This window comes from Vulpes vulpes, chromosome 1, assembly GCF_048418805.1.
Source record: "Vulpes vulpes isolate BD-2025 chromosome 1, VulVul3, whole genome shotgun sequence".
Lineage (NCBI taxonomy): Eukaryota > Metazoa > Chordata > Mammalia > Carnivora > Canidae > Vulpes > Vulpes vulpes.
This window is the reverse complement of record NC_132780.1, coordinates 14978533-14994629: the sequence shown is the minus strand read 5'-3', so window position 1 is coordinate 14994629 and position 16097 is coordinate 14978533. Positions and strand designations below refer to the sequence as shown.

Below are 16097 nucleotides of genomic sequence, written 5' to 3'. Positions count from 1 at the left end.
GCCCAGCTCCAGACCCGGCTGGAGATCCAGGAAGAGGAGGCTTTGGGGGGGAGGGGGCGGGTCACAAATAAAGGCTGGATTTGGATTTGGGGCTGTGGTTGGTGGCACGTGGGGTGCGAGAGGGAGGTATGACAGGGTGGGAACTTTGGCCAGGTGTTGGTTGGGATCCTCGCTAGGGCAGGGGGGAGGCGGGGCTTCCGTTGGGAGTGTCCTAGGTCAAAGATAAGGAAAAGCGGCCGAAGGTGGAAAAGGAGGAGAGTGTGTCACGGTTGGACGTCGAGGGTCACAGTCTGGTCGAGGGTACAGTCTGGGATTCGGGTCACAGTTTGGGGGTCGGGGGTCACAGTCTGGGGTCGGATGACCATTTTTAGGGGTCGGAAGTCACAGTCTGGGGTCAGGGGTTTCTGTGTGGCGGGGCCAAGGTCTGGGGTCACAGTTTGGCGAACGCGTCTCACAGTTTTGAGTCCCAATGGATGAAAGGTTAAAAACGGGCTCCCCCGGAGGCGTGGCTGGGGCCGGGGAGCTGCACAGTGATGAGGGGGCCACGGCCCCGGGCGTGGGGGTGGGGCGCGGGCGTGGCGTGACCCCCCCCACCTCCCGCCCCATCTGGTGACGTTAAAAAGCCCTTGTCGGGTTTTAAAAAAAAAAAAACTCCAGTGGGCTCCGAGACCCCCACCTTTCAGGCTGGGTGAGATTTGGGGGACCAAATCCCTTCCGGCTCGCGGTGCCCCCAAAGCGAGGGGGCGCAGGACGCTGCTCCAGGCGGGGTCCGGCCAGGTCCTTTTTTTCCTTCCCAACCCACGCGGGTCCTGTCCGTTGCGCGCGCCCCCTCGGGCCGTGGCCTGCGCTGACCGAGGGGGCGCGGGGGCCCCCGGGGCCGCGTCATACCTCGGACTCGAGGCTGGAGAAGTGCGCCGAGCCCCTGCGGGTACCCAGGTCCCCGCCCCGGTGTCTCCGGTGCGGCGCGGCGGGCAGCGGCGGCCCCCAGTGCGCGGCGTGCGGGCACCGGCGCGCGTGGCGGGAGGGCCCGGTGAGCCTGCGCGCGGGGGCGGCGCGGGGGCACGAGCTGAGGTCCTCGAGCGAGCGCGAGGTGGGCGCCGGCGGCGGGAGGTCCCAGCCCCCCGCGGCGCGCCGGTGCCGGTGGTGGTGCGGGGCGGCGGCGGGCGCGCGGTGCGAGGCCCGCGGGCGGTGGGGGTGCGGCCGCGGACAGCCGCAGCGGGCGCGGCGCCGGGGCGGGGGTCCGGCGGCCCAGGGCGGGGGCGGGGGCGCCCACCAGCCGCCGTCCAGGCCGTCGTGCGAGCAGCTGAGGTGGCGCGGCGGCGGCAGCAGCTCCAGGCTGGCGCAGTGGCGGCAGTGCCAGGCGGCGGGACCGCTGCGCGGGGGCAGGTAGTCCCAGCTGCCGGCGCGCCAGCCCCCAAGCTTGTCGACCGACCAGTAGCGGCCGGGCGGCGGCCCGAGGCGCTCGGCGTACGGGTAGGGGAAGTCGGCGAACCACCAGGGCTCCAGGCCGCCCAGCGACGCGCCGCCCAGGCTCTCCGAGTCCTCCGAGTCCGACGGCGACGGCTCGAGGTCCAGGTAGGGGCAGGGGGGCGGCGCGGCGCGGCACGGGGGCGGCGCAGCCGAGGCCCCTCCGCCCGCGCCCCCCGCGGCCCCCGCGCCCCCCGCGCCGGGCCCCAGCAGGGGCTGGCTCTCGGGGTCTGAGCGCGGCCACCGCGCGGGCGCCGGCGGGCTCTCGTCCTCGAAGGCCAGGCGGCAGAGCGGCGGCCCGACGGCGGAGGCCGCGGCGGCGGGGGGCGCGGGCGGCGACGGGAAGCCGGGGAAGGCGCCCGAGGGGGGCTCGGCCGGCTCCTTGTCGCGCACGATGGCGAAGTAGGAGGGCGGCGGCTTCTGCGGGGGCTGCGCGGCCGGCGGGGACAGCGGGCGCCCGGCCGCGCCCCGGGGCGCCGCGCGCGCCTCGCCCACGCCCACGCCCACGCCCACGCCCAGGCCCTGCGGCTCGATGGGGCCGTAGTAGCGGTGGAAGCCGTCGGCCAGGCCCGCGCCCCCCGGCGGCCCTGCACCTTTGGCGCGGCGCCACCGGTCCACCGCGGCGCGCTCGCGGGGCACGAAGGGCGCCGGGCCGGGCGCGGGCCGTGCCGCCGGGTACGCGGGGCTGGGCAGCGGCTGCGGCGGCGGCGGGGGCTTGGCCGGCGGCGGGGCGGCCTCCGCGCTGCAGCAGCTGTACATGCCCTGCGGGGGCGGCGAGAGAAGCGGGGTCAGCGCGGCCTGCGGGGACCGCCTGCCTTACCCTCGCCGCCCCTCCTGCCTCTCCCGCACCTCGGCCCGGGTCTCTTCCACTTCCAGGCATCCCTGCCTGCCTCCCCCCAGCTCTGCCCTTCCGCCTCCCTCTCTCCCCCCTACCCTGGAGAAGGCCAGCAGGAAGTCCATGCGGTGGGTGGGCCCCAGGCAGTGCCGCAGGCGCCAGTACACCAGGTGCTCCCAGGCGAAGACCAGCAGGGAGAGGCCCATGGCCACCAGGAGCATGTAGAAGACACCTGCCATGTTGTCGATGTCCAGCTTACTGCTCATCACCTCGATTTTGTCATTGTGGCAGATCCCGGAGAGCCACAGCCGCTCCAGCATCTCGATCTCATCTGGAGAACGGCGGAGTGGGGAGGCGCAGTGTCATAGGTCACCTTCCACAGGCACCATCTAAGGATCCTCTTCTCTGATATAGAAATCTAGGCACCCAGCCCCCTCTTCCCTTGACCCTGGTGTCCTGATCCTCCTCCCTTCCTCTGCCCAGCACCCAGGGCTCTGGTCCCCCACACCCCACTCCCGAGGCATCCCTGTGTACAGCGCACCATCCCCCAGGAACTGCAGCAGCGCCAGGTCGATGGGCCGCTTCCAGCGGGAGCCCTTGTGCAGGGCGATGCCGTAGCCCGTGGTGGCAAAGACCTTGCCTGAGCCGATGGTGACGAGCTTGCATCCCTCATCCTTGCGGGCCATGTAGTTGAGCACAGCCGCGTCATAGATGAAGGCGTCCAGCTTCCTGGGGGCAGGGGGCATGAAAGGCAGGGTCAGTCCCACCCAGATGCCCTCATGGCCCAGCCCGGAACCCCCGTCACCCCTAACCTCCAAATGCTCCAAATCCTGACTAGTGGTGAACTCTTGAGCAAGTCACTGTACCACTTCTTGGTGTCTCAGTCTCCATCTATAAAATGGGGATTACAGCAGTACCTCCCTTCCCAGGTCATTGTAAAGGTAAGATGGCACTTGGTGCAAAGAAAGTGCTGAAAACGTGGTAGCTATGACCCGTTCAGTCTTCAGGGAAGCCCTCCCCAGAAGGTTCTGCAAACTCCTCCATGTTATAGGGGACAATTGAGGCTCAGAAAGGGAATGGGTACACATAGTAATAACGCTAACGATCACTTCTATTGTGAGATGCTGATCTACCGTAATAACTCATTCATCCTCTCCACTGGAGAGGATGGAAACTGTTATCTCCATCATTCAGATGGGAAATGCAGGCCCAGACACGCATCTCACTTTGCTTCGGTTCTCCCACTAGGCCCTAATTTCTGAACTTTGATGGGAAGACAAGCAGGGAGATTGAATTAGTGCTCGCAGATGAATACATTGTGGCACACGCCACGTGTCACTTCCTTCATAACTGCTGCCACTGTACAGGTAGTTCTGTGATTATTTGATTAATTCAGCCTCTCCAATTAGACTGCGAGCACCACTCAAGCAGGATCCAGCTAGGACACAGCACAATTCCTAGCACAAAGAAGGTGGTGGTAAATATTTGGGGAATAAGTGAACAAGTGAATAAATAAATTCACGGTGGGGAACACTGTGTAACTCTTCTATGAAACAAGAAACATGCCTATGATCTGGCATGAAGATGTCCAGGGTATAACCATGGGAGGGAAAAAAAAAAAAAGAGTCCTGGAATCCCATACAGAGCATAACTCTAATTTTTTTTTAATGATGTGTTTTGTGGGGTGCAATTTTGGTCATCTCTACTGCAGACACCAGACTAGGTCTTAGAGGGAGGTACCTGTCTTGTCCAGCATTGTCCAAAAGAACATTCTGCAATGATGAGCATGTTCTCTCTGCACTATCCAATGTGGCAGCCACCAGCCACATGTGGCTTTTGAGCACACAAAACATGACCAGTTGAACCCAAGGGACGGAACTTTAAATTTTATTTAATTTTAATTAATTGAGGGGCACCTGGGTGGTTCAATGGTTGAGCGGCTGCCTTTGGCTCAGGTCATGATCCCGGGGTCCTGGGATGGAGTCCCACATTGGGCTCCCCACAGGGAGCCTGCTTCTCCCTCTGCCTGTGTCTCTGCCCCTCTCTGTCTCTCATGAATAAATAAATAAATTCTTAATTTTTTTTAATCAATTGAAATTTAAATAGTATTGGACAGTGCAGATCTGGGAAAACAAGAGAGATGAAGGCACATGACTGGACACTGGAACGTGGAGAAGGCAAAGGAGTTTTGGAGCGGTTTGCCTACCTGTGGATGTAAATGTGCCCTGTCTACACTCTCACACATGAGCACCTAAATGCCTTGTGTACATGACTGGTTGCAAGAGAAATGAAGGAAAAGGCTAGAAGTAGTCCACGGACCCCACATGGGGAGACAGACAGCAGATTCCACGCTTGGAAAGGATTCTAGCTGAAGCAAAAACTTGGGGGTGAGACAAAGACTCTGAAGCTCCTCCAGGAGCACAAAATTGGGGGGGGGGGCAGTCACCATCCCACGGCTGGAGAATGGGGTATGAATTAATTTCATATGGATCCTAACAGGCAGGGAGATCCCAGCTGCCATCTGGAAACATATATATATATATATATATATATATATATATATATATATGAGAAAAATATCACAACTGCCTACTGCCTGCGGGCACCGCTGCCTTGTAGGCAAACTGTAATTCCTCTCTAGGTTTCTTTGTTTAGGAAGATGCCCTTGGGAGAGAAAGGTGAATTGCTTCCCTGGTTTAAGTGGAAGGAGCTGAGGGTTTCTGGAGTCAGGTTGAAGAGGAGGGATGGAGGGGCTGAGGACTAGGATGAGACAGAAGAAGGGTGTCCAGGAGTCCTCAAGGGGTGCAAGGGAGAGGTGTGTGGGGAGACCCCCCCAGGTCTCTCCATTGCAGACAGAGCCAAAAATCAAGGCTTCTATTGGCAGAGAGATTTGAGGGGGCTTACAGGAAGAGGGGATCCAAAGAGCCTTCACTTGTAACCTTTTGCTCAGTCCTTAGGCAATATGACGCCTACCTTCCTTCCCTGCCCCCTACTCCTGATCCCCTCCCATTGTCACTAAACCTCTACTGACACTCAGCCCCATTTTACGGCCTTTGATAAGGCTTAGGTTTGGAAAAAATTAAAAATCCCCGCATCTGTCTTTCCTTTCCTGTTTATTCCTGCCCTGTCGCCACAGGGATCTTAACATTTGAGTCAGCATCCGGTCCTTCCTCAGCTCACTACCCTCCCCTGGCTTCCCACTTTACTCAGTAAATGGAGTTACCTCACATTACAAGGCCGTAAGGCACCAGACACCCCTGGATCCCTCCTACCCCTCTGCCCTCATCTCCCACCCATGCTTCCCTCACTCACCCTGCCCCAGCCCCACTGGCCTTCACACGCAGTTCCTGGATGGCTCCAGCACCCTCCTGCCTCAGGGCCTTTGCACTGGCTGTTCCCTAGGCTGGAACATTTTTCTTCCAGATAGCCACCTGGCTCTGTCCCTCACTTCCTGCAAGTGTTTGCCCAAAAGACACTTTCCTGAGCACATATGTAATACTGCGACCTGTAGCTTCCCCAAGCCTCCGAGACTTGGGTGAGTGACCCAACTGTATTTTCAGACATGGCACATACCCCTTGTAACTATGACATGTTCTTGATTATTAATTTTATCGTCCATCTCCTCCTGCTGGAGTTTAAATTCCATGAAGGGGGGGTGGCTCAGTGGTTGAGCGTCTGCCTTCAGCTCAGTTCATGATCCTAGGGTCCTGGGATCAAGTCCCGTATCGGGCCCCCTGCAGGGAGCTACCTCTGCTTATGTCTCTGCCTCTGTGTCTCTCATGAATAAAATAAATAAAATCTTTTTTAAAAATTCCATGAGGGAACAGATCTTGTCTGTCTGGTTCACTGCTGTATCCACATGGTCTAGAACAGCACCTGGCATACAACAGGTGCTTCATAAAGGGTAGATGAACAAATGAATTCAGGCTGGGTCGAGGTGGAAGTTCTGTGGGCCAGGCATGAAGCTAAGAGGTAAGATTTCATTCATATGGAAGAGATGCCAAGAGGTGCCTCTCCATGGAAAAAGCAAGATGAGAACAGTGTATGCTTTCAGTAAGGAATATATAAAGATGTGTGTATGCACACACAGTTTAATTGATCAGAGAGGTAAAAAAATAATGCTTATTTTATGGAAAGGGGACGTGAGGTTTCTTTTTTTGCCCTTCCTGTGTGAGTGAAAAATTGAATATCTCTCACCAAATGGGCTTCCAGAACTGGCTGGGAGAAGCTGTGTTTCAGCATTTCTTTCTAAGAGATGTATTTTGTTTCTCTTCTTGTGAGCTTGTCTGCCCTCTGTGGTAGGGCAGGACCACATTTGGTATGTGAGCCAGCCAGAACCACATGAGGTTGCCAATTCCCTCAAACGCCTCTGTAAGGATGGGGTTTCCTGGCGCTGTCCATGGTAGTAACCACAAGCTATATATGGCTCTTTGAGTTTAAATTTTAATTAAAATTTAAAAATTCAAAAAGATTGTTAAGATTTTATTTATTTATTCATGAGAGACACGCAGAGAGAGGCAGAGACATAGGCAGAGGGAGAAGCAGACTCCCTGCAGGGAGCCCGATGTGAGATTCAATCTCAGGACCCTGGGATCATGACCTGAGCCAAAGGCAGATGCTCAACCACTCAGCCACCCAGGTGTCCCAAGGACTTGGATTTGTTCACTGCTATACCCTTTCAGCACCTAGCCCAGTGCTTGATGCAAGAAGATCTTAATAAATACTATTGGATGAATGTCTTTTTTGTTTAAGGATGTTTGTTTGTTTATTTTTGTAATCTCCACACCCAACGTGGGACTCGAACTCATGACCCTGAAATCAAGAGTTACATGGTCTCCAACTGAGCTAGCCAGGCATCCCTGAATGAATATCTTTTAAAAAGCATTTATTTGACAGAGACAGAGCACAAGCAGAGGGAGCGGCAAGCAGAGGGAGAGAGAGAAAGCAGGCTACCCACTGATCAAGGAGCTTGATGCGGGGCTCAACTGAGCCATGTAGGTGCCCTTGTAATGTTTTTAATATGGAGAGGAACAAGGAAAACAAATACTGAATCATGATCTCCTTGACAAAATAAACCTTAATGATATGAAAGTTAAAAGACATTCATTCAGGCTCCCTGCTCAGCGGGAAGCCTGCTTCTCCCTCTCCTCCCTGCTATGCTCTCTCTCTCGCTCTCTGTCTCTCTCAAAATAAGTAAAATCTTTAATAAAATAAATAAAACATTACATTTATAATATGTATATGATACATGTGCACATGCATACATATATATGACTGAGATACAAGACAAAAAAATATCAACATTGAATTCCCCAACAAAAATGGTCCAGACAGATCACCTACTGTGAAGTTCGGTCAACAACCCCACTAATGTAATCACAGGCCCACCAATTCCAGAGTTTTGGACTTCTATTCCCAAGTATAAACAGACTACCAAGGATTACTAAACATCGATAAAGTCTCAATAAGATAGAAGCAAAACCAACACATGAGAAGGGAGGAAACAGATTATGCAGAGAGGAAAAAAATGCAAAAAACCCAACAACAACCAATATCATCAGAGAAACAAGATACTCAACTTTGAACTCTGAATAACATATCATAAAATGTAGGCTACTATCAAGTAATACTATAATATTTACAAAATATTATAAAATTTAGAGATCAGAAAATAAATTCTTAATAGGGTGCCTGGCTAGCTCAGTTGGAAGAACATGTGACTCTTGATTTGGAGGTTATGAGTTCGAGTCCTATATTGGGTGTAAAGATTAATAAAAATAAATAAACTTAAAAAAAGAGTCCTTAGAAATTGAAAATATAATACCAGAAATGAAAAGCTTAATAAAAGGGTGGAAGATAAGGACAAGAAAAGCTCTCAGTAAGTAGTGCAGAAAGTTAAAGAGATGGAAAAATAAGAGAGGATAAAGAGTCAGTTCAGGAAGCCCAATATTAAATTAATAAGAGTTCCAGGAAGAAAGGATAAGAGATCTAGAGAGAAATGGAGGGAAGGGGGAAATTGTAATTGAAAGAAATCAAGGAAGTTTCCCAGAATGAATGCCATGAGGATATAATGGAAAGATTCAATAATGAAAATAAATGAAGACATGTTGCTGAGAAATGTCAGCATACTGAGAATAGGGAAAGAAAAACAGGTGACACACAGCCTTATGCATCAGAATGACTTTAGATTTTAACAGTAATACTGGAAAATAGAAGACAAAGGAATGATGCCTTCAAAATTCTAGAAGAAAATGATCTCTAACCCAGAATTTTATACCCAGTCAGAAGGCCTATCTAGACTACAGATGTTTTCAGATACACAGTGTCTCTAAAGTTTTACCTGCCCCCCCACCACCCTGTGCCTTTTGTCAGAAGAAGAGGAGAGAAAAACTCAGGAAGAATGAGAATTAGTATATGACAGGAACCAAACCAGGGGGCAGGTGAAGGCATCAAAATGGCAGCTATGCAGCAGACTGGAGCAGGCCAGGGGCCACAAGAGAAACTTCTTCGATATGATGAAATTAATGGAGTACCTGATGCGAACAAGTATGTGGAGAAGAGATTCACATAGTTAACAGAGAATTTTGAATTAACAAAGAAAACTCAGCCGCTAAGCAACTGGAAAAAAAAAAAAAGACAATTATTAACTCCAGGAAAAACAAAGAATTGTGTAGGAGAGGAAAGTAATCATGGTTTACTACTTCTGGCAGCTGTGGGAGCATTTATACAGTCATAACATGTAAACACTGCATATTCATCTAGCCAGAATCACAGTGTGGGAGGCTGGAGTAATTTAAATAAGAGTATGAGTATGTGTCTTCCATAGTAAGCAGTGAATGGAAAATACCTAAAATTGAAAAATCAAGAGGTAGCCATACAAACATGGTATTTAGAGACAGGGACACAAACAACAAGATGATACAATAAATAAGGTAAAAGATTCCCTTGAGGTGGGAGAAATGGAGGGGTAGGCAGATGGGAGACTGTTGGTTTTCATTAAAAAAAAAAAAATCTTGTATTTGACTCTCCAAACTATGTGGATGTTTAACTCTGATAAAAATAGAACTAAAAGTTAGGGGGGGGGAATGTAAAAAGGAATACTGGGGGAAAAAGAATTCAGCTGAAGCAGGAAATCAGAGCAAGAGGTGACAGTGAGAAATACACAGTATCCTTTGTGAATCCAAGAGGCTGCTGGTGAGGGGCACAAAGAGGGTAATTCTGGGATTTTCACTGCCCACCTGAGGCAATGTAGTGTAGTGGTTGAGGGGCTGAGCTCAGAATCCTACAGCCAGGATTCAAATTCCAGCTCTGCCACTCAGTAGCTATGGGTTGTGGCTGTGCCTCAATTTCCTCATCTATAAAATGGGAATGATAATATTCACCCCTAAAGTATTATGGGTTGAACTGTCTCTCCTAACAGTTGTATATGGAGGTCCTACTTTAGTTGGAGATAGGGTCTTTACAGAGGTAGTCAAGTTAAAATAAAGTAATTAGGGTGAGACCTAGTCCATTAAGACAGGTGTCCTGGGGCACCTGGGTGGCTCAGTGGTTGAGTATCTGCCTTGGCTCAGGTCATGATCCCAGAGTCCTGGGATCGAGTTCCGCATCAGGCTCCTTGCAGGGAGCCTGCTTCTCCCTCTGCCTGTGTCTCTGCCTCTCTCTCTCTCTCTCTCTGTGTCTCTCATGAATAAATAAACAAAATCCTAAAAAAAGAAAAGGTGTCTACAAAAAGCGGGAATTTGGACACAGAGACACATAAATGGAAGACGATGGGGAAGATGCCCATCCACAAGACAAGGAGAGTTCCCTCCCTTGCCCTGAGAAGGAGCCCAGAGGACTTCTAGCCTCCAGAACAGTGAGGCAACAAATTTACAAGAGCCCCAGAAAACTAATAATAAACTAATTAAATGAGGGGATCCCTGGGTGGCGCAGCGGTTTAGCGCCTGCCTTTGGCCCAGGGCGTGATCCTGGAGACCCGGGATCAAATCCCACGTCAGGCTCCCGGTGCATGGAGCCTGCTTCTCCCTCTGCCTGTGTCTCTGCCTCTCTCTTTCTCTCTCTCTCTGTGTGACTATCATAAATAAATAAAAAAAATTAAAAAAAAAGAAAACTTAAAAAAAAAAACTAATTAAATGAGAGCAGAACTTGATATATAATAAACACTCTAGTAAATTTAAAAAGATATGGGAACGGTCCAAGCCTTGGCAAGGATATGGGACAAGTAGAACTTTGCACTGCTGGTGTGTAAGTTGGCATTTACCACTTTGGAAGATGTCTGGCAGTATCTTTTGAAGCTAAGCCTACATCTCCCTGTGATCCTGCAGTTCCGCCCCTGGGGATTTACCCAAGAAAAATGAATGTGTACGTCCCCCAAAGACTTGTACAAGAATGTTCATAGTAGAGCGTTCATAATGGCCAAACACTGGAAACAATCCAAATGTTCACCAACAGTAGAATGGACGAATTCTGGTATATTCATAAAGTAGTATGCTCAATGGGATACAGCAACGAGCTAACCTGCTAGAGCGTGGGGCAAAACAAGCCAGACGCAAAAGCTACTATGTACACTGATTCTGTTCATGTGATAGTCAAAACCAGGCAACCCTAGTTTATTGTGATAACCTGCGGTGACTGGACGGGAACTGGAAATTGTCCATACCCTAATCTGGCCATGTGAACATATCTGCATGTTATACAGACAAACCATGAGCTTCACACTTAAGATCTGCATAGTCTATCTCAACAAGACACAAATGAAGCCTCAAGCAACTTTTTACTTAAGGGAGGGGGTTGTGGCTGACATTTGGGTGAAAAAAAAAATACAGGTATTCATCATTCTCTGAAGTCAGGGGCGGGAGAGATTCGGATTCATTGTTTTGAGATGGGGCTGCTCTCCAAAACTCGGGAACCAAATGGATTTAGGACATGGGGTCCCCCTGAGTGTCTGAATTTTTGCTCTTTGACGGTGAGGAAATAGACCGAGAATGTGACGCATACCTGGAGAAGTACAAGAGGTAGACATTCCCCCTGCGTCCCAAGGAAGAGCCCGTCCTGCTCCCGTAGAAGGGGTGGGTGGGCAGAGCCTGGGGAAGCTGCCCTGCTTTGCAGAACAGAGGGACAGGATCTGGAATTCCCAGAGGTCTTCCTGGAGGGGCTGAGGACGAACCGGAAGCGGGGAGGGGGGGAGATGAGTCAGTTGGCTGGCTGGGGAGGATCCTTTAGGGGTGAGTAAGGAAGCGGGAGTCTCGGGGGGCTGGGGGTGGAGGCCAGGGCTGTTCCTAAGGTTCACTAGGAAAATTTGCATTTACATGACGTAGTTTGGGCTGCCCAATAGGGTAGCTGCACGCCAAGTGGCTATTCCCAGCGCTTGAATGCTGAGCGTCTGAATTGAGATGTGCTGAGTGTAAACTGCACGCCCGACTTCGTGCGGGGGGCGGGGGGGGGGGGGGGCGCGCAGGGGGTGGGGGTGGGGATTACGTAAAAGGTCTCAACCATTTTTATACTGATTACGTGTTGCAATAATATTTCGGATAGACTGTGTTCAATAAAATGCATTGTTAAAATTAATTTCACCCGTTTCTTTTTACGTCTTTTAATGTGGCTACTAAAAAACTTTAGAATTGCGCTGCAGCGTGCGCTGCATTCTGGGGGACAGCTGCTTTCCCAGGCTCACCCCCAATCCCAGCACTGGACACCCAGGTCTGAGGCCAGTGGAGGCTTTTATGCGGATTTAAGGGGTGGGCTCCGATTTTGGTTAATGGCTGTGGGGTTGGGAAGACACACTCGGGCCAGTGGGATGCTCCAGAAAGCGAAATTAGATCCAGCAAAGAGGAGCTTGAAACCAGAATGAGCCTAAGAAGCACAGGAATTTGCAGACTTCTTTGGAGGGTTGTTTCGAGCCAATGTTATCGTGATCCTCAGGGGAAGGGAGACCCTCTATGACATCTGCGGGTGAGGCAAGCAGAGAAGACAACCAGGAAGGGGAAGAAGTACAAATAAGAGAAGAGGAGGAGGAGGACACGAAGGAGGATGAAGTAGGGAAAAGAAGAAAGGGAAGAAAAAGGAACCACAAGAGATAAAAGAGATGCCTGGCTGGCTTAGTCCGGAGAGCCCATGACTCTTTATCTCAGGGTTGTGAGTTTGAGCCCCACCCTGGATGCAGAGATTACAAATAAATAAATTTAAGGAAAAAAAGGTAAAAAGACAAAGTTCTGAATTGACACTGTCCTCAGGGGCAGCTGCTAGTCAGATGTGACTCTTGAACACTTGAAATGTGGCCAGTCCAAACTGAGATGTGCTGAGTATAACACACTTCCAAAAAGACCCAAACCAAAAACTCGTTAGTTTTTATATTACATATTGAAATCATGTATTGGAGATTTGGGGGTAAAAACAATATATCAATAAAATTAATAGAAAAATTTAAATTTACTATATATGGTTCCCCAGCTGTGCTCTACAAAAAAAAAAAAAAAAAAGGCTAGAAAAAACTCCTGGAATCATGAACAGTACATAAGGAGGGGAGAGGGAGCTATCTTCTCTTTTTACCTTATTATTGTTATTAATTTTTAATATTTTATTTATTTATTTGAGAGACAGAGAGAGAGAGAGAGAGAGAGAGAAAATGAGCAGAGAGAGGGAGAAGCAGACTTCCCGCTGGGCAGGGAGCCTGACACAGGGCTCAGTCCCAGGACCAAAAGCATGACCCAAGCAGAAGGCAGACCATTAACTGACTGAGCCACCCAAGGGCCCCTTACCTTATTATTTTTTAACAAGGTGTTATGCAAGTAAAACAGCTAAAGAGAGGTTAAAAGACATTTGGGGGAAGGGAAACATTGTTCCAGAGCCTTGGAAATGTGAAGGCAAAGGGTGCCAGGCACAGAGAAAGAAGGTGTCCTCCAGATGGGGTAGCCCTAGGAAAGGGGTGAGGCGAAGGGGCCCACCAGCCTTCACAGCTGCAGAAAGTGCAGGAGGCCAGTGGAGGAAGGGTGTTCTGGAAGGGAGCACAAGACTTTGTTTGCCCACCAGTCCCCTGGCCCCCATTGCAACCCAGGACTATCTGGTTTTAAAATCAGTGTTGTTGGGGGATCCCTGGGTGGCGCAGCGGTTTGGCGCCTGCCTTTGGCCCAGGGCGCGATCCTGGAGACCCGGGATCGAATCCCACATCAGGCTCCCGGTGCATGGAGCCTGCTTCTCCCTCCGCCTGTGTCTCTGCCTCTCTCTCTCTCTCTCTGTGACTATCATAAATAAAAATAAAATTTAAAAAAAAAAAAAAAAAAACCTCTTAAAATCAGTGTTGTTGAGGCACCTGGGTGGCTCAGTGATTGAGGTGTTGTTGAGGCACCTTTGGCTCAGGTGTTGTGATCCCTGGGGTCCTGGGATCCAGTCCCGCATCAGGCTCCCTCCAGGGAGCCTGCTTCTCCCTCTTCCCATGTCTCTGCCTCTATTTCTCTCATTAATAAATAAAATCTTAAAAAAAAAATCAGTGCTATTAAACACCCCCCAGGATACTACTAGGAACTCCCAGGCCATGGGGGACACCAGCACCCCCACATTATATGGGAAGATCTGGACAAGTGGTCTCTAGAGAAAAGAATGGATGCATGCATGCAATGAGCAAGAAGGTTTATGCACAATTTAAAAAGCAGTTTTTCCTGTTCTGTTCTGTGTCCTAACACCTCTGCCCAGGATTCTCTGAACTCAATACCCATCTTTGACCTCTGGCAAGGGAGTGCATGCTCTTGAGGACTCCCCCCATTCCCAGAGGAGTCCCTGGGACCAAGGAGTTGTGCCCATCCAGAACCCACACCTCCGTTGGAGATTATGCTCTGGGAACCTGGGGTAGGTAGGATAAAGCTTCCCCCAAAGATATCCACATCCTAATGCCTGGAACCTATGAATATGTTATCTTACACTAGAAAAGAGACTTTGCAGATGTGAATAAATAAAGGCTCTGGGGGTGGGGAGATCATCCTGGATTATACCAGTGGACCCAACGTAGTCACAAGGTCCTTTCAAGAGGAAGTTGGGAGGTGGGGAAGGTCAAGCAGAGAAGACGACGTGACAATGCAAGCAGAGTTCCAAGGATCCAGGGCCATGAGCCAAGGAATGCGGGCAGCCTTGAGAAGCTGCGAGAGGCAAGGAAAGAGATTTGGGTGGGAAGACAGGGAGTCAGGTGCTCTCGTGGAAGGCAGAATTCTGAACTTGAACTCGTTTACCCTTTCTGTTTGTGAAGGTCCATTTGTCAAGGCAGGAAGACCCAACATAGTGAATGGCTGGCTAGTGTGGTTGATCAAGTTTCAATAGTTAGAGTGCAGCCTCTGGACTCTTCTGCTAGCCCCGAAAATGTTCATGAGGCTGCTCAAAGTCTCAGGGTGAAAAAGAAAAGTCTGTTACCCCAAATGCCTTGATTTCCTGGTGCTTCAAGGGGGAGAGGGTGGAAGAGGAAGGGGCAATTCTTTGCAGGGGTGAAGTAGGGCAGAGAAAGAGAAAAGGTGGCTGATGAGAAGGGGCTGAGACCCACCAAGTGGGAAATGAGAAGAAGCTTTCAGGGGAAGAAGGCCCAGAGAGGGCACAGGCAGAGATGGAGACAAGAGACCTTGTGACTCCCAGAAGTCGAGAGAGAGGAGGTAGGGCCCCAGAGAAGGAAAAGAGGCAAGGGAAACGCTGCTGGGTGACACAATACAAACTCCACAAGGGCAGGACTCGGGCTGATGGCTCGGCTGGCACCATCTCCATTTGCAACCTCTCCCTCTGCCATTGTCTATGACGGAGACTGGAAAGCTAACACAGTCGATTTCCCAACTTCCTTTGCCTCTGGGAATGATCATCTGACGCAGGCTGTGAAATAGCCAGAAGGTCCTCCGAAAGGCATACTTTCCCCAATAAAAACGCAAGGCCTTGCCAGGAGAAGATCCTCCACTCTTTCACTCTTCCTCCTCCTTCTAGCCTGGAACCAAGATATGCTCCACAGCGGGGCAGCAGCCATCCTGTCACCATGAGGCAATCTCAATGAGCAAGAAGGTCTGTGCACCAAGGTTGGTAGAACAGATATATGGAAAGAGTTTGGATCGTTGATGGTATCTCTGAGCTATCGTGCCAGCCTTGGACTTCTTACTGAGAGAGGAAAAAGAAACCTCTGTCTGTTCAAGTACTCCTAGGGATCCAGGTGACTTACCTCTTTTGTCGACTATGGCTATCCAGTGCAGGAACTGCCTGGCACAGGGGTGGTGCTCTTTAAAACATTTTAAAATGAATGAATGACTTTCATGATCCCACAAAGCCTAGGTTTCTCTTCTGCAACTGGTTCTGAGAGCCTCCCCTGAGTCACGATGCTGACCCAACCATCTTCCTTATACCAGGTCGACTGGATTTCTTTCTTGCAGCTCAACAAATCCAGGCAAGCCAGAGGAGTAAAAAGGAGTGGCTACTTGAGGGGTGAGCAGAAGGTGGCCATAGGGAAAGGTGATCCAGAGGACACAATAGCCTCCACACCGATCCCAATGATGCCCATCCCTCCATTCTCCATTTGGCAGCCAGAGGGAGCATTTGGAAACAGAAATCAGATCACATCCCTCCCCTACTTGAATTCTCCCCTCCTCGTGGGTTCTCCCTGCCCTTTAAAGAAAACCCAGCCCTGACCTCGGCCTCAGAGCTCACACCCATGGCCTATGTTCATCTCCCCCTAAAGTCAGCTCTCTGCCCTTCCGCCACATTGGCCTTCTTGCTTGTCCTCCAATAATCCAAGACCGCTCCCACCTCAGGCCCTTTGCACACCGTTTCCTCTGCCTGCAAG

General features: G+C 50.8%; 1 protein-coding gene across 1 annotated transcript in view; it reads right to left on the bottom strand.

Annotated features, from left to right (window-relative positions):
• Nucleotides 1-524: 524 nt before the first annotated feature.
• The window catches only part of GRIN2D (glutamate ionotropic receptor NMDA type subunit 2D), a 35514-nt gene continuing 19941 nt past the window's right edge, over nucleotides 525-16097 (bottom strand). Inside the window, exons 11-13 of the mRNA XM_072756209.1 lie at nucleotides 2844-3031; nucleotides 2401-2633; nucleotides 525-2229 (exon numbers count right to left, since the gene is read on the bottom strand). Of these exons, the coding sequence (XP_072612310.1) occupies nucleotides 883-2229; nucleotides 2401-2633; nucleotides 2844-3031 (1768 nt within the window). The 3' untranslated portion in view covers nucleotides 525-882. The remainder of the gene's footprint in view (nucleotides 2230-2400; nucleotides 2634-2843; nucleotides 3032-16097) is intronic.